We start from the raw sequence: 22,184 nt of genomic DNA on the forward strand, positions 1-22,184 counted from the left end.
TTTGAGTAGGTAATCATAGATATTTGCAGAAAATGTAGGTTGTAGTTGACCATGCAATATTTGTTGGAGGTGTCATAATCGGTTACCACCTCTATCTCAACCCCATTCAAACCTTAGTTCAAATTCCATCAAACTAAATTATCACCACACAGCTGAAAAATAAAAACGCATTGATTTGCAAGAGCATGAAGAACAAATTATGGTTTATGTCCACAGTGTAGAATATTTTACAGCGTTTCCTCCGACGCTCACTGTTTATGTTGGAAACCATAATTTTGCTCTCTGTGCAGCGCTTGCTAGTGCTCAAATTATGTTAACGGTCCTGTTTATTATGCCAATGCCAACTAAATGAATCACATTCTACTAACTAATTTTAAAATAGCCCGGATAGCTCCTCATAATATGCACTTGAGCGATTGAATGTACATTTTGTTTTCTGCAATCCAACACAGTAGAGGGCGTTATTGAGCATCGGTGTGTATTGTCGATAGGCGAAACATAGAAGAAGAGAATGTTGCTGCTTATGTATTTCCGGTTGGACTACAACGTGTGGAGAAACAGGTAGCTAGCTTCTCATTATTACAGTAACCAGATAAAATAATAGACAAACTATTCAACAATGAGTAGTTAACGGAGTGTTGAGAGAAGATTTGTCATTGACGGGAATAAAGTGTTTTTGCTGAGCCGTAGCTTGCTTAAAGGCTAGCTAGCCAGCAAGCCAGAAATAAGCTAACGTTAGCTATCCAGCAATAAGCTAGCTAGCTAGCCAGCAATATGCATGGCTATTTTAGCCACATTATCTATGATATTGCTTCGCCTCTTCCTATTCATCTTCGCTACATCAAAGCAGGTGGTATAGATGGGTTGGTTGTTTAGCAACATAACCGACGCGTGCAAAACAGGCGGGTTGGTTTAGATTCTTGTTAAGGTTTAAAGTATGTTCCGTCTCCAATGTTTATTGGAAACATAAATAAAGTACTATATATTGAGTATTACTTTCAATTTGGATGCAATCAAATTATATTTCAACAAAATAATGTTGCAGGAATGCTAATCTTCCGTTTCTAACAACCAAAATGATTTCAGAACAATCTGCGATGGTTGGTGTCGCCTCTTTCTTGTTCTTTTTGAGGTGGAACGACTCATGGTATCATTAGTAGCTAGCTAGCGACCTTGTCTAGTGTTCTACAGTACACTCACTACTTTAAGTCCCTCTGGTTAAGAGCTTCTGCTAAGTGAATAAAATGTACTATGTCTATCTATCCCACTAATGTTAATTGTCTTTCTCAATCTCCCCAGACAACATGGCAGAGGACATCCCTGTGGAAGACTACCCTACTGAGATTAAGGAGCAGCTCACAGGGTTTGAGTCGTCAGTCGGTGGTGTCAACAACATGGTGCAGACCATCCTATCCATGCCAAGAAATGAGCTGGTGCAAAAAGTATGTTTTCAGACTGACAGGATAGAAGGACTTGGTATTGAGAGTTCTGAAGTCCTGCGGTATATTCAGCCGATTACCGCTTAAGAACCAAACAGAGCAAACGAAACGAGGAGAGACCTAGCTGAATTTGTCCAATAGAAACTAGTTTGATGCAAAACTATTTCTGTTTGTAGTAAACGGTTTCTGTCGCAAAAAGTTTTGCAACAGTATCGGCGAAATGAATACACCCCTGATTATTGGGAATGTCACTGAGTCGGTCACATATTCAAATGAACAGAACAGCAATATTTAGGCCTCTGCTGTTAAAACCTCACCACTTGAGAGGTTTAATTACACTACTGAACTCGGGAGCACATAGCGCCCTGCTCAAATCTACAGCTCCGGGTCATATTGTCAACAAGGCAGCATAATGCATACTTCAGAAACAGGCTACAACATGTATTTTCTATAAAATATATTTGTTTGAATTCTCAAACTATACTGAACAAAGATATCAACCCAACATGTAAAGTGTTGGTCCCATGTTTCATGAGCTGAAATAAAAGATCCCAGAAATTTTCCATACGCACAAAAAGCTTATTTCTCTCCAATTTTGTGCCCAAAGTTGTTTACATCCCTGTTGGTGAGCATTTCTCCTTTGCCAAGATAATCCATCCACCTGACATGTGTGGCATATCAAGAAGCTGATTAAATGGCATCATCATTACACAGGTCCACCTTGTGCTGGGGATAATAAAAGGCCACACTAAAATGTGCAGTTTTGTCACACAACACAATGCCACAGATGTCTCAAGTTTTGAGGGAGCGTGCAGTTGGCATGCTGACTGCAGGAATGTCCACCAGAGCTGTTGCCAGAGAATTAAGTTAATTTCTCAACCATAAGCCGCCTCCAACGTCGTTTTAGAGAATTTGGCAGTACGTTCAACCGGCCTCACAACCGCAGACCACGTGTAACTACGCCAGCCCAGGACCTCCACATCCGGGTTCTTCACCTGCAAGATTGTCTGAGACCAGCCACCTGGAAATCTGATGAAACCAAGGAGTATTTCTGTCTGTAATTAAAGCCATTTTATGTGGAAAAACTCTGATTGACTGGGCCTGGCTCCCAAGTGGGTGGGCCTATGCCATGGTTCCACCCCTGCCCAGTTATGTGAAATCCATAGATTAGAGCCTAAGGAAATCATTTCGACTGACTGATTTCCCTATATGAACTGTAACTCAGTAAAATTGTTAATTGTTCCATGTTGTGTTTATTTTTGTTCAGTATAGTTTTCCTTCAGAAGGCAGATAAATCATGTGTGTTTTCTATCAAACACTTATTCATGTGAAAACAGGGAATACTAACGCATTACTGGTTGACAATAGGCTACATCAGTTTTGAGACAATTTCACCAGTGGCTTGAGCGGAGCTTCCAGCTCATGCCCGGGGTGCAGCCTGGTTACAAAACGAATACAAATCACTTTTAACTCTGCCTACCTATCGAACTGGGCGAGCTGAAACAAACCCTCTCAATGTGTCTCTTGTTTTCTTGATAGCTGGATCCTCTGGAACAAGCCAAGCTGGACCTGATGTCTGCATATAGCCTCAACTCTCTTTTCTGGAGTAAGTGTGCTTCATTTTCCTGCACGCAAATCCAAGTTAATATTGTCAAATTATATCCAGTCTGCACAATTTTTTTGGGGTGTAAAGATGTTGAAATGACTGTCACCACAACACTCCCCATGTTAAATTACAGTGTCATTCTTGTTCTTTACAGTGTACTTGGTCACACAAGGAATAAACCCCAAAGAACATGCAATCAAACAAGAGTTGGTAAGATATTACATTTTTACCCTGAAGAGAATTCCACTCATCCCACCCTATTTTGTTCAGTCAATTGTCAACTTGCATAACCTGCATTCAAAACCCCACAAACACAGTGTACAAAACATTAGGAACACCTGTTCTTTCCACGACAGAGCATGTTTACATGCACACTAATAATTCAATATTAAATGATGGCTGAAGGCCGAGTATGGCATAACATTAGCCATGTAAACACCTTACTCTGCTCATCTGTCATGGAAACAGCAGGTGTTCCTAATGTTTTGTACACTGTGTGTATGGTTATAATGGAAGTAAAGCATACGCAGATTAAAACACATTTTCGGCATTTATCAAAAGTCCCATCAGTAGTCTGATTTCAGATGTCCATGTAAACATGATTGTTAAGGAAATCGTTCTTCTTGCATAGAGTAGTAACCTGGTATATTTATGTTTACCAATAGATGGCAGTATTGACTCAAGACGGGGGTTTGCTTCCCGCTATCCGTAGCTATTTCCTATGTCTGCCTATTTAACTATGATTAAGAAAGCTTCAGGGAGGTTTAAGCCAGGTGCATAAGAGAATGTAAATCTAAGTTACAATTAAATACTAAACCGTACGTAAGTCTCATGAGTCGTAATTCTAAGAAGCCTTTAAGGATACTACACATAGCATGTAAACATTTTAAACAAGCTATTATATTAAGCTGACTATCCACAATAATCATATTGTTTGCATGTAACTGTGGTCAGGTGAATCCAGGGGGAACCTATAATCCCTTATTGATGTCCCTTGTTGAATCCACTTCAATCAGTGTAGATGAAGGAGACGGGTCAAAGAATGATTTTTAAGCCTTGAGACAATTGAGACATGGATTGTGTATGTGTGCCATTCAGGGGGTGAATGGACAAGACAAAAGATTTAAGTGCCTTTGAACAAGGTATGGTAGTAGGTGCCAGGTGCACCGGTTTGTGTCAAGAACTGCAACGCTGCTGGTTTTTCCACGCTCAACAGTTTCCCGTGTGTATCAAGAATGATCCACCACACAAAGGACATCCAGCCAACTTGATATAACAGTGGGAAGCACAGGAGTCAACATGGGCCAGCATCCCTGTGGAACGCTTTCGACACCTTGTGGAGTCCATGCCCCGACACACTGAGGGCAAAAGGGGTGTAACTCAATATTAGGAAGGTGTTCCTAATATTTTGTACATTCGGTGCCTACTGTAGATGGGTGACATATATAATATTTTAATTTCTAAATCCTGTATTTTCTTGTCTCCTGACTAGGAGAGGATCAGGACATATATGAACCGTGTGAAGGAGATCACTGATAGGAGGAAAGCATCCCGTCTGAACAAACCAGCTATGTCTCGCTTGCTCAGGAACGCATTGTGGGAGCCTGAGGAAGGGAAGTCAAAGAACACGCCGGGTGGTGACCCCCAGGACACGCCGGGCCGTGCCCCCCAGCACACGCCGGGTCGAGGCCAGCGCACTCCGGGTCGCGGCCACCACACTCCGGGTCGCGGCCACCGCACTCCGGGTCGCGGTCACCGCACTCCGGGTCGCGGCCAGCACAAACGCTTTGATGGCCATCAGTCAAAAGGACCCAAACTCAGCTGAGAGGAGGTGGTGCAACACCAGGGGCTGGTTCCTTGCTGGCCTCTACCACGTTTCCTTGGTCCCCTTTTCTTTTTTTCTACTTTGTTTTTATTGTAGGAACACAAAGAAAGTACAAATAAAGTAAAATAAAAGAACAACAAAAAAGATCTGGCAGTTACAGTCAAATTGTTTGAGTTTATTTCCACTCTTCAAACATTTTAAAGAAGTCATTGTCATAACATCAGACAAAATGCACAATTGGCCCAGCGTCGTCCGGGTTTGGCCGTCATTGTAAATAAGAATTTGTTCGTAACTGACTTGCCCAGTTAAATAAAGGTTAACAAAAAAAGCTTTCAGCCTGCCTCACGAATGGTCCAGGTCGCATACAATCCAGGTCGCATACAAACCATACCCTATTCCCTATGAAGTGCACTACTTTTGACCAGGCACCAATAAGGAATAGGGTGCCATTTGTGATGACCCAGTCTGCCCACAGTGCCTTCAGTACAGACCAGCATATTGGAGAAAAATTTATGAATTTTCTTCCCTCAAATCCCACTCCAGCCCTCCACATGTACTCAGTTTAGAAGCTAATCAAAAGGGGCCAATCACGCTTTCCCAGAAGTTTGGTTGGTGCGTAAAACCTGTACATTTAAATAAGCAAAAAGGTCTAACAGGTCCGCACTAAAAGATGTTGTGTAAAGCTTTATTTAAAATTGCGTCAGGGATGTGGCCTAGCGGTTAACAGTGTTGGACCAGTAACTTAAAAGACGCTGGTTCGAATCCCAGAGCCGTCTAGAGGAAAAATCTGTTGTGCACTTGAGCAATCACTTAACCTTAATTGCGTCTGTTAGTCGCTCATGATAAGTGTATGCTAAATAACTTAAATGTAATAGCACACAGACATTTTGTCTTTGCATCCGTCTTCTACATCAGGTCACTAACCAGAAAAGAAATGGCACATCGAACGACATGAGGTAACAAGCTCCATTCTGGTTCTGCTGTGTTTATTTACCCAGTCTGATTTGAATCAACGCTAAGCTAGCTATACTGTACTGGCAGAGAGGAGGGTTAGGTCAGGGGAGCAGAGAGTGGTTTCACTCGTATGGAGTTTCTGTATTGAAATAATGTATAACTACCTTAGACAAACGTCGACAAACGTGGGAAGCTATTGACCTGGCTGAGAAGTAAATCGTTGCATGGTCAAGTGTACTTAAAGGAGCCTGTCCAAATGGCAACCTCTTAGAAAAAAATATTGGAACCAAGAACCTAAAAACATCTGATATTGGCTCAAGATGGAAGGAATGTTGAACATAACTAACGAAATTACAATTAACGAAAATGTACACTTAATCCAATATAAACTAATTTATAGAATTTATTATACAAAATCCACTACTTCTACAACACAATGGCAGAGTCATGTCTTAAATAGCAGTAAGGAGGAGACTCAGCATAAAGGGTTAAATAGCAGTAAGGAGGAGACTCAGCATAAAGGGTTAAATACCAGTTAGGAGGAGACTCAGCATAAAGGGTTAAATAGCAGTAAGGAGGAGACTCAGCATAAAGGGTTAAATAGCAGTAAGGAGGAGACTCAGCATAAAGGGTTACGTAGCAGTGAGGAGACTCAGCATAAAGGGTTAACCTCCAAGGAGGAGACTCAGCATAAAGGGTTAAATAGCAGTAAGGAGGAGACTCAGCATAAAGGGTTAAATACCAGTTAGGAGGAGACTCAGCATAAAGGGTTAAATAGCAGTTAGGAGGAGACTCAGCATAAAGGGTTAAATAGCAGTAAGGAGGAGACTCAGCATAAAGGGTTAAATAGCAGTAAGGAGGAGACTCAGCATAAAGGGTTACGTAGCAGTAAGGAGGAGACTCAGCATAAAGGGTTAAATAGCAGTAAGGAGGAGACTCAGCATAAAGGGTTACGTAGCAGTAAGGAGGAGACTCAGCATAAAGGGTTAAATAGCATTTAGGAGGAGACTCAGCATAAAGGGTTAAATAGCAGTAAGGAGGAGACTCAGCATAAAGGGTTAAATAGCAGTAAGGAGGAGACTCAGCATAAAGGGTTGAATAGCAGTAAGGAGGAGACTCAGCATAAAGGGTTAAATAGCAGTAAGGAGGAGACTCAGCATAAAGGGTTAAATAGCAGTAAGGAGGAGACTCAGCATAAAGGGTTAAATAGCAGTAAGGAGGAGACTCAGCATAAAGGGTTAAATAGCAGTAAGGAGGAGACTCAGCATAAAGGGTTAAATAGCAGTAAGGAGGAGACTCAGCATAAAGGGTTACGTAGCAGTAAGGAGGAGACTCAGCATAAAGGGTTAACTTCCAAGGAGGAGACTCAGCATAAAGGGTTAAATAGCAGTAAGGAGGAGACTCAGCATAAAGGGTTAAATACCAGTAAGGAGGAGACTCAGCATAAAGGGTTAAATAGCAGTAAGGAGGAGACTCAGCATAAAGGGTTAAATATCAGTAAGGAGGAGACTCAGCATAAAGGGTTAAATTGCAGTAAGAAGGAGACTCAGCATAAAGGGTTACGTAGCAGTAAGGAGGAGACTCAGCATAAAGGGTTAAATATCAGTAAGGAGGAGACTCAGCATAAAGGGTTAAATACCAGTTAGGAGGAGACTCAGCATAAAGGGTTAACCTCCAAGGAGGAGACTCAGCATAAAGGGTTAAATACCAGCAAGGAGGAGACTCAGCATAAAGGGTTAAATAGCAGTAAGGAGGAGACTCAGCATAAAGGGTTAAATAGCAGTAAGGAGGAGACTCAGCATAAAGGGTTAAATAGCAGTAAGGAGGAGACTCAGTATAAAGGGTTAAATACTAGTAAGGAGGAGACTCAGCATAAAGGGTTAAATAGCAGTAAGGAGGAGACTCAGCATAAAGGGTTAAATAGCAGTAAGGAGGAGACTCAGCATAAAGGGTTAAATAGCAGTTAGGAGGAGACTCCGCATAAAGGGTTAAATAGCAGTTAGGAGGAGACTCAGCATAAAGGGTTAAATAGCAGTAAGGAGGAGACTCAGCATAAAGGGTTAAATACTAGTAAGGAGGAGACTCAGCATAAAGGGTTAAATAGCAGTAAGGAGGAGACTCAGCATAAAGGGTTAAATAGCAGTAAGGAGGAGACTCAGCATAAAGGGTTAAATAGCAGTAAGGAGGAGACTCAGCATAAAGGGTTAAATACCAGTAAGGAGGAGACTCAGCATAAAGGGTTAAATAGCAGTAAGGAGGAGACTCAGCATAAAGGGTTAAATAGCAGTAAGGAGGAGACTCAGCATAAAGGGTTAAATAGCAGTAAGGAGGAGACTCAGCATAAAGTGTTAAATAGCAGTAAGGAGGAGACTCAGCATAAAGGGTTAAATACCAGTAAGGAGGAGACTCAGCATAAAGGGTTAAATAGCAGTAAGGAGGAGACTCAGCATAAAGGGTTAAATAGCAGTAAGGAGGAGACTCAGCATAAAGGGTTAAATACCAGTTAGGAGGAGACTCAGCATAAAGGGTTAAATAGCAGTAAGGAGGAGACTCAGCATAAAGGGTTAAATAGCAGTAAGGAGGAGACTCAGCATAAAGGGTTAAATACCAGTTAGGAGGAGACTCAGCATAAAGGGTTAAATAGCAGTAAGGAGGAGACTCAGCATAAAGGGTTAAATAGCAGTAAGGAGGAGACTCAGCATAAAGAAGGGGGAGACTCAGCATAAAGGGGTAAATACCAGTTAGGAGGAGACTCAGCATAAAGGGTTAAATACCAGTAAGGAGGAGACTCAGCATAAAGAAGGGGGAGACTCAGCATAAAGGGTTAACCTCTCACCTTTTGACCCTTCTACCGCTCACCTTCTGGCCCTTCTGACCCTTCTACCTCTTACCTTCTGACCCTTCTACCTCTCGCCTCCAGACCCTTCTACCGCTCGCCTTCTGACCCTTCTACCGCTCACCTTCTGACCCTTCTACCTTCTGACCCTTCTCCCCTATCACCTCTCACCTTCTGACCCCTATCACCTATCACCTCTCACCTTCGGACCCTTCTACCTCTCGCCTTCTGACCCTTCTACCTCTCGCCTTCTGACCCTTCTACCTTCTGACCCTTCTACCTCTCGCCTTCTGACCCTTCTACCTCTCGCCTTCTGACCCTTCTACCTTCTGACCCTTCTCCCCTATCACCTCTCACCTTCTGACCCTGGGTTTTTAAATAGCAGTAAGGAGGAGACTCAGCATAAAGGGTTAAATACCAGTTAGGAGGAGACTCAATATAAAGGGTTAAATACCAGTTAGGAGGAGACTCAGCATAAAGGGTTAAATAGCAGTAAGGAGGAGACTCAGCATAAAGGGTTAAATAGCAGTTAGGAGGAGACTCAGCATAAAGGGTTAAATAGCAGTAAGGAGGAGACTCAGCATAAAGGGTTAAATAGCAGTAAGGAGGAGACTCAGCATAAAGAAGGGGGAGACTCAGCATAAAGGGTTAAATACCAGTTAGGAGGAGACTCAGCATAAAGGGTTAAATAGCAGTTAGGAGGAGACTCAGCATAAAGGGTTAAATAGCAGTAAGGAGGAGACTCAGCATAAAGGGTTAAATAGCAGTAAGGAGGAGACTCAGCATAAAGAAGGGGGAGACTCAGCATAAAGGGTTAAATACCAGTTAGGAGGAGACTCAGCATAAAGGGTTAAATAGCAGTAAGGAGGAGACTCAGCATAAAGGGTTAAATACCAGTTAGGAGGAGACTCAGCATAAAGGGTTAAATAGCAGTAAGGAGGAGACTCAGCATAAAGGGTTAAATAGCAGTAAGGAGGAGACTCAGCATAAAGAAGGGGGAGACTCAGCATAAAGGGTTAAATACCAGTTAGGAGGAGACTCAGCATAAAGGGTTAAATAGCAGTTAGGAGGAGACTCAGCATAAAGGGTTAAATAGCAGTAAGGAGGAGACTCAGCATAAAGGGTTAAATAGCAGTAAGGAGGAGACTCAGCATAAAGAAGGGGGAGACTCAGCATAAAGGGTTAAATACCAGTTAGGAGGAGACTCAGCATAAAGGGTTAAATAGCAGTAAGGAGGAGACTCAGCATAAAGGGTTAAATACCAGTTAGGAGGAGACTCAGCATAAAGGGTTAAATAGCAGTAAGGAGGAGACTCAGCATAAAGGGTTAAATAGCAGTAAGGAGGAGACTCAGCATAAAGAAGGGGGAGACTCAGCATAAAGGGTTAAATACCAGTTAGGAGGAGACTCAGCATAAAGGGTTAAATACCAGTAAGGAGGAGACTCAGCATAAAGAAGGGGGAGACTCAGCATAAAGGGTTAACCTCTCACCTTTTGACCCTTCTACCGCTCACCTTCTGGCCCTTCTGACCCTTCTACCTCTCACCTTCTGACCCTTCTACCTCTCGCCTCCAGACCCTTCTACCGCTCGCCTTCTGACCCTTCTACCGCTCACCTTCTGACCCTTCTACCTATGACCCTTCTCCCCTATCACCTCTCACCTTCTGACCCCTATCACCTATCACCTCTCACCTTCGGACCCTTCTACCTCTCGCCTTCTGACCCTTCTACCTCTCGCCTTCTGACCCTTCTACCTTCTGACCCTTCTACCTCTCGCCTTCTGACCCTTCTACCTCTCGCCTTCTGACCCTTCTACCTCTCGCCTTCTGACCCTTCTACCTTCTGACCCTTCTCCCCTATCACCTCTCACCTTCTGACCCTGGGTTTTTAAATAGCAGTTAGGAGGAGACTCAGCATAAAGGGTTAAATACCAGTTAGGAGGAGACTCAGCATAAAGGGTTAAATACCAGTTAGGAGGAGACTCAGCATAAAGGGTTAAATAGCAGTAAGGAGGAGACTCAGCATAAAGGGTTAAATAGCAGTTAGGAGGAGACTCAGCATAAAGGGTTAAATAGCAGTAAGGAGGAGACTCAGCATAAAGAAGGGGGAGACTCAGCATAAAGGGTTAAATACCAGTTAGGAGGAGACTCAGCATAAAGGGTTAAATAGCAGTTAGGAGGAGACTCAGCATAAAGGGTTAAATAGCAGTAAGGAGGAGACTCAGCATAAAGGGTTAAATAGCAGTAAGGAGGAGACTCAGCATAAAGAAGGGGGAGACTCAGCATAAAGGGTTAAATACCAGTTAGGAGGAGACTCAGCATAAAGGGTTAAATAGCAGTAAGGAGGAGACTCAGCATAAAGGGTTAAATACCAGTTAGGAGGAGACTCAGCATAAAGGGTTAAATAGCAGTAAGGAGGAGACTCAGCATAAAGGGTTAAATAGCAGTAAGGAGGAGACTCAGCATAAAGGGTTAAATAGCAGTAAGGAGGAGACTCAGCATAAAGAAGGGGGAGACTCAGCATAAAGGGTTAAATACCAGTTAGGAGGAGACTCAGCATAAAGGGTTAAATACCAGTAAGGAGGAGACTCAGCATAAAGAAGGGGGAGACTCAGCATAAAGGGTTAACCTCTCACCTTTTGACCCTTCTACCGCTCACCTTCTGGCCCTTCTTACCCTTCTACCTCTCACCTTCTGACCCTTCTACCTCTCGCCTCCAGACCCTTCTACCGCTCGCCTTCTGACCCTTCTACCGCTCACCTTCTGACCCTTCTACCTTCTGACCCTTCTCCCCTATCACCTCTCACCTTCTGACCCCTATCACCTATCACCTTCGGACCCTTCTACCTCTCGCCTTCTGACCCTTCTACCTCTCGCCTTCTGACCCTTCTACCTTCTGACCCTTCTACCTCTCGCCTTCTGACCCTTCTACCTCTCGCCTTCTGACCCTTCTACCTTCTGACCCTTCTCCCCTATCACCTCTCACCTTCTGACCCTGGGTTTTTAAATAGCAGTAAGGAGGAGACTCAGCATAAAGGGTTAAATACCAGTTAGGAGGAGACTCAGCATAAAGGGTTAAATACCAGTTAGGAGGAGACTCAGCATAAAGGGTTAAATAGCAGTAAGGAGGAGACTCAGCATAAAGGGTTAAATAGCAGTTAGGAGGAGACTCAGCATAAAGGGTTAAATAGCAGTAAGGAGGAGACTCAGCATAAAGGGTTAAATAGCAGTAAGGAGGAGACTCAGCATAAAGAAGGGGGAGACTCAGCATAAAGGGTTAAATACCAGTTAGGAGGAGACTCAGCATAAAGGGTTAAATAGCAGTTAGGAGGAGACTCAGCATAAAGGGTTAAATAGCAGTAAGGAGGAGACTCAGCATAAAGGGTTAAATAGCAGTAAGGAGGAGACTCAGCATAAAGAAGGGGGAGACTCAGCATAAAGGGTTAAATACCAGTTAGGAGGAGACTCAGCATAAAGGGTTAAATAGCAGTTAGGAGGAGACTCAGCATGAAGGGTTAAATAGCAGTAAGGAGGAGACTCAGCATAAAGGGTTAAATAGCAGTTAGGAGGAGACTCAGCATAAAGGGTTAAATAGCAGTAAGGAGGAGACTCAGCATAAAGGGTTAAATAGCAGTAAGGAGGAGACTCAGCATAAAGAAGGGGGAGACTCAGCATAAAGGGTTAAATAGCAGTTAGGAGGAGACTCAGCATAAAGGGTTAAATAGCAGTTAGGAGGAGACTCAGCATAAAGGGTTAAATAGCAGTAAGGAGGAGACTCAGCATAAAGGGTTACATATCAGTTAGGAGGAGACTCAGCATAAAGGGTTAAATACCAGTTAGGAGGAGACTCAGCATAAAGGGTTAAATAGCAGTTAGGAGGAGACTCAGCATAAAGGGTTAAATACTAGTAAGGAGGAGACTCAGCATAAAGGGTTAAATAGCAGTAAGGAGGAGACTCAGCATAAAGGGTTAAATAGCAGTAAGGAGGAGACTCAGCATAAAGGGTTAAATACCAGCAAGGAGGAGACTCAGCATAAAGGGTTAAATACCAGTTAGGAGGAGACTCAGCATAAAGGGTTAAATAGCAGTAAGGAGGAGACTCAGCATAAAGGGTTAAATAGCAGTAAGGAGGAGACTCAGCATAAAGGGTTAAATAGCAGTTAGGAGGAGACTCAGCATAAAGGGTTAAATACCAGCAAGGAGGAGACTCAGCATAAAGGGTTAAATAGCAGTAAGGAGGAGACTCAGCATAAAGGGTTAAATAGCAGTAAGGAGGAGACTCAGCATAAAGAAGGGGGAGACTCAGCATAAAGGGTTAAATACCAGTTAGGAGGAGACTCAGCATAAAGGGTTAAATAGCAGTTAGGAGGAGACTCAGCATAAAGGGTTAAATAGCAGTAAGGAGGAGACTCAGCATAAAGGGTTAAATAGCAGTAAGGAGGAGACTCAGCATAAAGAAGGGGGAGACTCAGCATAAAGGGTTAAATACCAGTTAGGAGGAGACTCAGCATAAAGAGTTAAATAGCAGTTAGGAGGAGACTCAGCATAAAGGGTTAAATAGCAGTAAGGAGGAGACTCAGCATAAAGGGTTAAATAGCAGTTAGGAGGAGACTCAGCATAAAGGGTTAAATAGCAGTAAGGAGGAGACTCAGCATAAAGGGTTAAATAGCAGTAAGGAGGAGACTCAGCATAAAGAAGGGGGAGACTCAGCATAAAGGGTTAAATAGCAGTTAGGAGGAGACTCAGCATAAAGGGTTAAATAGCAGTTAGGAGGAGACTCAGCATAAAGGGTTAAATAGCAGTAAGGAGGAGACTCAGCATAAAGGGTTACATATCAGTTAGGAGGAGACTCAGCATAAAGAAGGGGGAGACTCAGCATAAAGGGTTAAATAGCAGTTAGGAGGAGACTCAGCATAAAGGGTTAAATAGCAGTTAGGAGGAGACTCAGCATAAAGGGTTAAATAGCAGTAAGGAGGAGACTCAGCATAAAGGGTTACATATCAGTTAGGAGGAGACTCAGCATAAAGGGTTAAATACCAGTTAGGAGGAGACTCAGCATAAAGGGTTAAATAGCAGTTAGGAGGAGACTCAGCATAAAGGGTTAAATACTAGTAAGGAGGAGACTCAGCATAAAGGGTTAAATAGCAGTAAGGAGGAGACTCAGCATAAAGGGTTAAATAGCAGTAAGGAGGAGACTCAGCATAAAGGGTTAAATACCAGCAAGGAGGAGACTCAGCATAAAGGGTTAAATACCAGTTAGGAGGAGACTCAGCATAAAGGGTTAAATAGCAGTAAGGAGGAGACTCAGCATAAAGGGTTAAATAGCAGTAAGGAGGAGACTCAGCATAAAGGGTTAAATAGCAGTTAGGAGGAGACTCAGCATAAAGGGTTAAATACCAGCAAGGAGGAGACTCAGCATAAAGGGTTAAATAGCAGTTAGGAGGAGACTCAGCATAAAGGGTTAAATAGCAGTAAGGAGGAGTCTCAGCATAAAGGGTTAAATAGCAGTAAGGAGGAGACTCAGCATAAAGAAGGGGGAGACTCAGCATAAAGGGTTAAATAGCAGTTAGGAGGAGACTCAGCATAAAGGGTTAAATAGCAGTTAGGAGGAGACTCAGCATAAAGGGTTAAATAGCAGTAAGGAGGAGACTCAGCATAAAGGGTTACATATCAGTTAGGAGGAGACTCAGCATAAAGCAGGGGTGTCAAAGTCAAATGGACGGAGGGCCAAATAAAAAATTTAGCTACAAGCCAAGGGCCGGACTGTTCGAATGTTCATTGAAAATTTTTTAAATGACGCATATAGTCTAGTGAACCTAATTGAACCTACTGAAAACCTAACAAATATATTCCAATATGATCAGATAAATAAAGCAATATTTTCTTATGGCTCTGTCAGTAATCTTTAATTTTCAACAGACACAAAAGACAAATTTCCTTTATATAAAAATCCCCATAACATGAACATTAAATGAAAGAAACCGGTATTCAAGGCACCATCAGTAGCCTATATTTTCTATTTTAGCAAAAGTGGGCTAAATTTACTTCAAAGAAAAAAACAATAATAGCAATTTTCTATCATCCACTCAACTGAAATATTTTTTAAATATAATTGGATTGAAATACAATAAAATAAAGTGCAAAAATCTATTAATCAAAAACAACACTTTGTTTAAGGAGAAGTAACATGCAGTGAAAACAAATATTAAACTTTAACTTTTAAACTTGAACTGAGTAAAAACTCTAAATATGTGATTGCACAGTAATGTTCACTTGTTTGAGGTTGAGGGTGATACTTGGTGGTGTCCCATCTTTTCCACAAGTTCATCAATGTTCGGGGTAAGGCTCTGAGCTGAGGAAATCCTCAGAATTGAGTGGAGGTGTTCAGCAGTAAGTCGACTTCTGTGTGATGTTTTGTTCAGGTTCATCAAAGAAAACAGTTGTTCACACAGGTATGTGCTGCCAAACATAGACAACGTTTGAGCAGCCTGGATGCGCAGCTGGGGCAGTGTCGGGGAGGAAACGGGCGAACTCCGCAGCACCCACTGCCGCATATTTTGCCCTCAGTGCATCATTGCATTGGAGGTCAATCAACTCCATTTGGAGGTTTGGTGGTGAGCTTTCCACGTCAACAGCAAATGGGTTACCGAGCAGTTCCAACCTGCTTTTTTGTGCTTCAAAGTCAGCAAATCGGCGTCGAAAGTCAGCGGCAAGCATACCTATTTTATCAGCCAACTGTGCGCTCGGGAACGCACTGGTAGAGAGCTTCTCTTTCATGGTCTGGCAGCTGGGAAAGTGGCTCAAATTTTCTTTCCGCATCTGCGTCTCCCACAGAGTCAGTTTGGTTTTAAATGCCTTCACTGTACTGTACATATCAGAGATGACATGATCCCGACCCTGCAGCTGCAAGTTCATTGCATTCAGATGACTCGTAATGTCACACAGAAAAGCCATTTCACACAGAAACATTTCGTCTCGGAGTTGTGTTGTGTCTTTCCCTTTGCTGTCCAAGAACAGACAAATCTCCTCACGAAGCTCGAAACATCTTTGAAGCACCTTTCCCTGGCTTAGCCATCGCACCTCTGTGTGATAAGGCAAATCACCATGCTCCGTTTCTAACTCCGTCAGAAATGCCTTGAACTGGCGGTGATTCAAACCTTTGGCTCTGATAAAGTTAACTGTGCGCGTGATGATGCTCATTACATGCTCCATTTTCAAGGCTTTACCGCACAACGCTTCCTGGTGTATGATACAATGATAAGCTGTCAGCTCACCTGTCGCGTTTTCCTCTTGCATCTTTTCCCGTATCTTCGCCACCAGTCCGCTCCTGTGTCCACACATCGCAGGTGCTCCGTCGGTTGTCAAACCCACGAGTTTTTCCCAAGGCAGCTCCATCTCATTTACACATCTTGACACCTCTTCATACAAATCATGCCCCGTAGTTGTGCCATGCATAGGACGTAAAGCCAAAAACTCCTCTGTCACGCTTAGGCTGGAGTCCACTCCGCGGATGAAAATTGACAACTGGGCAATGTCAGAAATGTCGGTGCTCTCATCCACAGCCAAGGAATATGCAATGAAATCTTTTCCCTTTTTCACAAGCTGCTCTTTTAGATTGATGGACAACTGGTCTACTCTCTCGGCAATGGTGTTTCTGCTCAGACTCACATTTAAAAAGAGTTGCCTTTTTTCTGGGCAAACTTCGTCACAAACTTTAATCATGCAGTTTTTGATGAAATCCCCCTCCGTAAATGGCCGGGCTGATTTAGCGATCTCTTCTGCCAAAATAAAACTGGCCTTGACAGCAGCCTGGCCTTGTGATTTGGCTTTTTTGAACAGAGCCTGTCGAGATTTGAGGCCTCGTTTTAATTCCTCTGCCTTTTGTAGCCTTTGTTCCATGTCCATATTCTTGTTTTTGTCCGCGTGTTTCGTTTCATAATGTCGTCTCAGATTATACTCTTTCAGTACCGCCACACTTTCTCCACACAGAAGACACACAGGTTTTCCAGCTACCTCCGTGAACATATACTCCGACTCCCACCTTGTTTGAAACCCCCGGTTCTCAGTGTCCACCTTCCGTTTTGCCATTTTTGATGGGTATCTGAAAGTTAATTTTACTGTGATGCTGACGACTGCTGTGCCAATAAATATTGAAATGAAGCAGCCTACTGCTCGGTGCGTCACCGTTGCATTGTGGGAAATGTAGTATTGGTGCGTGTAAAAGATCTGAGGGCTGCCGGCTTGCTGCGGTCTGCGGGCCGGTTCTAATAATAAATCAAGATCATCCCAGGGGCCGTAAAAAACCTTCTCGCGGGCCGGATGTGGCCCGCGGGCCTTGACTCTGACATATGTGGCATAAAGGGTTAAAAACCAGTTAGGAGGAGACTCAGCATAAAGGGTTAAATAGCAGTTAGGAGGAGACTCAGCATAAAGGGTTAAATACTAGTAAGGAGGAGACTCAGCATAAAGGGTTAAATAGCAGTAAGGAGGAGACTCAGCATAAAGGGTTAAATAGCAGTAAGGAGGAGACTCAGCATAAAGGGTTAAATACCAGCAAGGAGGAGACTCAGCATAAAGGGTTAAATACCAGTTAGGAGGAGACTCAGCATAAAGGGTTAAATAGCAGTAAGGAGGAGACTCAGCATAAAGGGTTAAATAGCAGTAAGGAGGAGACTCAGCATAAAGGGTTAAATAGCAGTTAGGAGGAGACTCAGCATAAAGGGTTAAATACCAGCAAGGAGGAGACTCAGCATAAAGGGTTAAATAGCAGTAAGGAGGAGACTCAGCATAAAGGGTTACGTAGAAAACGGACAATGACTCAATAATCCATGCTTTCTGCTATAAAGTTAAGAAGTTATGGGCAGAGTTAGAAAGTTGGCTGTCAGAATTATTACAATGTAAATTTACTTTTAATTCGTCTGTCTGCATATTTCAAGACGTCAAATAAGGGTGCAGCGAGATACCCGATGGGTTGGACAATACTCTTCTTGTCAATTGTCTTGAAAAACGTATACTTAACTGGAAATCAACCAATCCTCCACCGTTAAGACAATGGAAAAATCATACGCTTCATTGTCTAAATATTGAAAGAGCGTGTTGGTGACTGGAACAGAATGGTGCAATTTGAGGACATGGCGGAGAGTAGTGTAGGCACTGGAGATAGGGGTGAGAACTGGTGTGTCTGGCCAGGGTGAGAACTGGTGTGTCTGGCCAGGGTGAAAACTGGTGTGTCTGGCCAGGGTGAGAACAGGTGGGTCTGGGCAGGGTGAGAACTGGTGGGTCTGGGCAACTGGTGAGAACTGGTGGGTCTGGGCAACTGGTGAGAACAGGTGGGTCTGGGCAACTGGTGAGAACAGGTGGGTCTGGCCAGGGTGAGAACTGGTGTGTCTGGCCAGGGTGAGAACAGGTGGGTCTGGGCAACTGGTGAGAACAGGTGGGTCTGGGCAACTGGTGAGAACAGGTGGGTCTGGGCAACTGGTGAGAACAGGTGGGTCTGGGCAACTGGTGAGAACAGGTGGGTCTGGGCAACTGGTGAGAACAAGTGGGTCTGGGCAACTGGTGAGAACAGGTGGGTCTGGGCAACTGGTGAGAACAGGTGGGTCTGGGCAGAGTGAGAACAGGTGGGTCTGGGCAGGGTGAGAACAGGTGTGTCTGGGCAACTGGTGAGAACAGGTGTGTCTGGGCAGGGTGAGAACAGGTGTGTCTGGGCAGGGTGAGAACAGGTGTGTCTGGGCAGGGTGAGAACAGGTGTGTCTGGGCAACTGGTGAGAACAGGTGTGTCTGGGCAGGGTGAGAACAGGTGGGTCTGGCCAGGGTGAGAACAGGTGGGTCTGGGCAGGGTGAGAACAGGTGGGTCTGGGCAGAGTGAGAGCAGGTGGGTCTGGGCAACTGGTGAGAACAGGTGGGTCTTGGCAACTGGTGAGAACAGGTGGGTCTGGGCAGGGTGAGAACAGGTGGGTCTGGGCAAGGTGAGAACAGGTGGTGTCTGGGCAAGGTGAGAACAGGTGGTGTCTGGGCAAGGTGAGAACAGGTGGTGTCTGGGCAGGGTGAGAACAGGTGGGTCTGGGCAGAGTGAGAACAGGTGGGTCTGGGCAGGGTGAGAACAGGTGGGTCTGGGCAGAGTGAGAACAGGTGGGTCTGGGCAGGGTGAGAACAGGTGGGTCTGGGCAGAGTGAGAACAGGTGGGTCTGGGCAGAGTGAGAACAGGTGGGTCTGGGCAAGGTGAGAACAGGTGGGTCTGGGCAGGGTGAGAACAGGTGGGTCTGGGCAAGGTGAGAACAGGTGGGTCTGGGCAAGGTGAGAACAGGTGGGTCTGGGCAAGGTGAGAACAGGTGGGTCTGGGAAGGGTGAGAACTGGTGGGTCTGGGAAGGGTGAGAACTGGTGGGTCTGGGCAGAGTGAGAACAGGTGGGTCTGGGCAAGGTGAGAACAGGTGGGTCTGGGCAACTGGTGAGAACAGGTGGGTCTGAGCAGGGGTGAGAACAGGTGGGTCTGGGCAGGGGTGAGAACAGGTGGGTCTGGGCAGGGGTGAGAAAAGGTGTGTCTGGGCAGGGGTGAGAACAGGTGGGTCTGGGCAGAGTGAGAACAGGTGGGTCTGGGAAGGGTGAGAACAGGTGGGTCTGGGCAGAGTGAGAACAGGTGGGTCTGGGCAAGGTGAGAACAGGTGGGTCTGGGCAACTGGTGAGAACAGGTGGGTCTGGGAAGGGTGAGAACAGGTGGGTCTGGGCAGGGTGATGTCGTTGATATTTGTATGTTGTCTTTTGTATGTTGTTTTTTGTAATGTTTGAGAAGAAAAAAAACGTAAAAATAAATAATGACCTGGTTGAAAAATAACTAGCTGCATGGGAGGGTGTAGGCAAAGGTGGGGAGGGTGTAGGTAAAGGTGGGGAGGGTGTAGGTAAGGGTTGGGGGGGGGTGTAGGTAAGGGTGGGGAGAGTGTAAGTAAGGGTTGGGGGGGTGTAGGTAAGGGTTGGGGAGGGTGTGGGTAAGGGTAAGGGTTGGGGGGGTGTAAGTAAGGGTTGGGGAGGGTGTGGGTAAGGGTTGGGGAGGGTGTGGGTAAGGGTTGGGGGGGTGTAGGTAAGGGTGGGGAGGGTGTAGGTAAGGGTTGGGGAGGGGAGGGTGTGGGTAAGGGTAACGGTTGGGGAGGGTGTAGGTAAGGGTTGGGGGGGTGTAGGTAAGGGTGGGGAGGGTGGAGGTAAGGGTTGGGGAGGGTGTGGGTAAGGGTTGGGGGCGTTTGGGTAAGGGTTGGGGGCGTGTGGGTAAGGGTTGGGGGGGTGTGGGTAAGGGTTGGGGGGGTGTGGGTAAGGGTTGGGAGGGTGTGGGTAAGGGTGTAGGTAAGGGTGGGGAGGGTGTGGGTAAGGGTTGGGGGGGGTGTAGGTAAGGGTGGGGAGGGTGTAGGCAAGGGTTGGGGAGGGTGTAGGTAAAGGTGGGGAGGGTGTAGGTAAGGGTTGGGGGGTGTAGGTAAGGGTTGGGGAGGGTGTAGGTAAGGGTTGGGGAGGGTGTAGGTAATGTTGGGGAGGGTGTAGGTAATGTTGGGGAGGGTGTAGGTAAAGGTGGGGAGGGTGAAGGTAAGGGTTGGGGAGGGTGTGGGTAAAGGTGGGGAGGGTGTAGGTAAGGGTTGGGGAGGGTGTGGGTAAAGGTGGGGAGGGTGTGGGTAATGTTGGGGAGGGTGTAGGTAATGTTGGGGAGGGTGTAGGTAAAGGTGGGGAGGGTGAAGGTAAGGGTTGGGGAGGGTGTAGGTAAAGGTGGGGAGGGTGTAGGTAAAGGTGGGGAGGGTGTAGGTAAGGGTTGGGGAGGGTGTAGGTAAGGGTTGGGGAGGGTGTAGGTAAAGGTGGGGAGGGTGTGGGTAAAGGTTGGGAGGGTGTTGGTAAGGGTTGGGGAGGGTGTAGGTAAAGATGGGGAGGGTAAGGATTGGGGAGGGTGTGGGTAAAGGTGGGGAGGGTGTGGGTAAGGGTTGGGGAGGGTGTAGGTAAAGGTGGGGAGGGTGTAGGTAAGGGTTGGGGAGGGTGTGGGTAAAGGTGGGGGGGTGTAGGTAAGGGTTGGGGAGGGTGTGGGTAAACGTGGGGAGGGTGTAGGTAAAGGTGGGGAGGGTGTAGGTAAGGGTTGGGGAGGGTGTGGGTAAGGGTAAGGGTTGGGGGGTGTAGGTAAGGGTTGGGGAGGGTGTGGGTAAGGGTTGGGGGGGTGTAGGTAAGGGTGGGGAGGGTGTAGGTAAGGGTGGGGAGGGTGGAGGTAAGGGTTGGGGGGGTGTAGGTAAGGGTGGGGAGGGTGGAGGTAACGGTTGGGGAGGGTGTAGGTAAGGGTTGGGGGGGTGTAGGTAAGGGTGGGGAGGGTGGAGGTAAGGGTTGGGGAGGGTGTGGGTAAGGGTTGGGGGCGTGTGGGTAAGGGTTGGGGGGGTGTGGGTAAGGGTTGGGAGGGTGTGGGTAAGGTTTGGGAGGGTGTGGGTAAGGGTAAGGGTTGGGGGGGTGTGGGTAAGGGTTGGGAGGGTGTGGGTAAGGGTAAGGGTTGGGGGGGTGTGGATAAGGGTTGGGGGGGTGTAGGTAAGGGTTGGGGGGGTGTAGGTAAGGGTTGGGGAGGGTGTAGGTAAAGGTGGGGAGACTGTAGGTAAGGGTTGGGGGGTGTAGGTAAGGGTTGGGGAGGGTGGAGGTAAGGGTTGGGGAGGGTGTGGGTAAAGGTGGGGAGGGTGTAGGTAATGTTGGGGGGGGTGTAGGTAAAGGTGGGGAGGGTGTAGGTAAGGGTTGGGGAGGGTGTGGGTAAAGGTGGGGAGGGTGTGGGTAATGTTGGGGAGGGTGTAGGTAATGTTGGGGAGGGTGTAGGTAAAGGTGGGGAGGGTGAAGGTAAGGGTTGGGGAGGGTGTAGGTAAAGGTGGGGAGGGTGTAGGTAAAGGTGGGGAGGGTGTAGGTAAGGGTTGGGAGGGGTGTGGGTAAAGGTGGGGGGGGTGTGGGTAAGGGTTGGGGAGGGTGTAGGTAAGGGTTGGGGAGGGTGTAGGTAAGGGTTGGGGGGGTGTAGGTAAAGGTGGGGAGGGTGTAGGTAAAGGTGGGGAGGGTGTAGGTAAGGGTGGGGAGGGTGTAGGTAAGGGTTGGGGAGGGTGTAGGTAAAGGTGGGGAGGGTGTAGGTAAAGGTGGGGTGTAGGTAAGGGTTGGGGAGGGTGTAGGTAAGGGTTGGGGAGGGTGTAGGTAAAGGTGGGGAGGGTGTAGGTAAAGGTGGGGAGGGTGTAGTTAAGGGTTGGGGAGGGTGTAGGTAAAGGTGGGGGGGGGGTGTAGGTAAAGGTGGGGGGGGTGTAGGTAAGGGTTGGGGAGGGTGTAGGTAAGGGTTGGGGAGGGTGTAGGTAAGGGTTGGGGAGGGTGTAGGTAAAGGTGGGGAGGGTGTAGGTAAGGGTTGGGGAGGGTGTAGGTAAAGGTGGGGGGGGGGGTGTAGGTAAAGGTGTGGGGGGGGTGTAGGTAAGGGTTGGGGAGGGTGTAGGTAAGGGTTGGGGAGGGTGTAGGTAAGGGTTGGGGAGGGTGTAGGTAAAGGTGGGGAGGGTGTAGGTAA

At 46.2% G+C, this 22,184-nt stretch overlaps 1 protein-coding gene across 1 annotated transcript; it reads left to right on the forward strand.

Moving 5' to 3' along the window:
* The first annotated feature begins 463 nt into the window (after positions 1–463).
* LOC129814898 (nuclear nucleic acid-binding protein C1D-like) lies at positions 464–5,029 on the forward strand. Its single transcript, XM_055868084.1, has 5 exons — positions 464–561; positions 1,300–1,442; positions 2,979–3,045; positions 3,200–3,255; positions 4,538–5,029. The coding sequence occupies exons 2-5, from the start codon at positions 1,305–1,307 to the stop codon at positions 4,868–4,870; spliced, it is 594 nt and encodes a 197-aa protein (XP_055724059.1). The 5' UTR covers positions 464–561; positions 1,300–1,304; the 3' UTR covers positions 4,871–5,029.
* The last annotated feature ends 17,155 nt before the right edge of the window (positions 5,030–22,184 follow it).

This window comes from Salvelinus fontinalis, chromosome 1, assembly GCF_029448725.1.
Source record: "Salvelinus fontinalis isolate EN_2023a chromosome 1, ASM2944872v1, whole genome shotgun sequence".
Taxonomy (NCBI): domain Eukaryota; kingdom Metazoa; phylum Chordata; class Actinopteri; order Salmoniformes; family Salmonidae; genus Salvelinus; species Salvelinus fontinalis.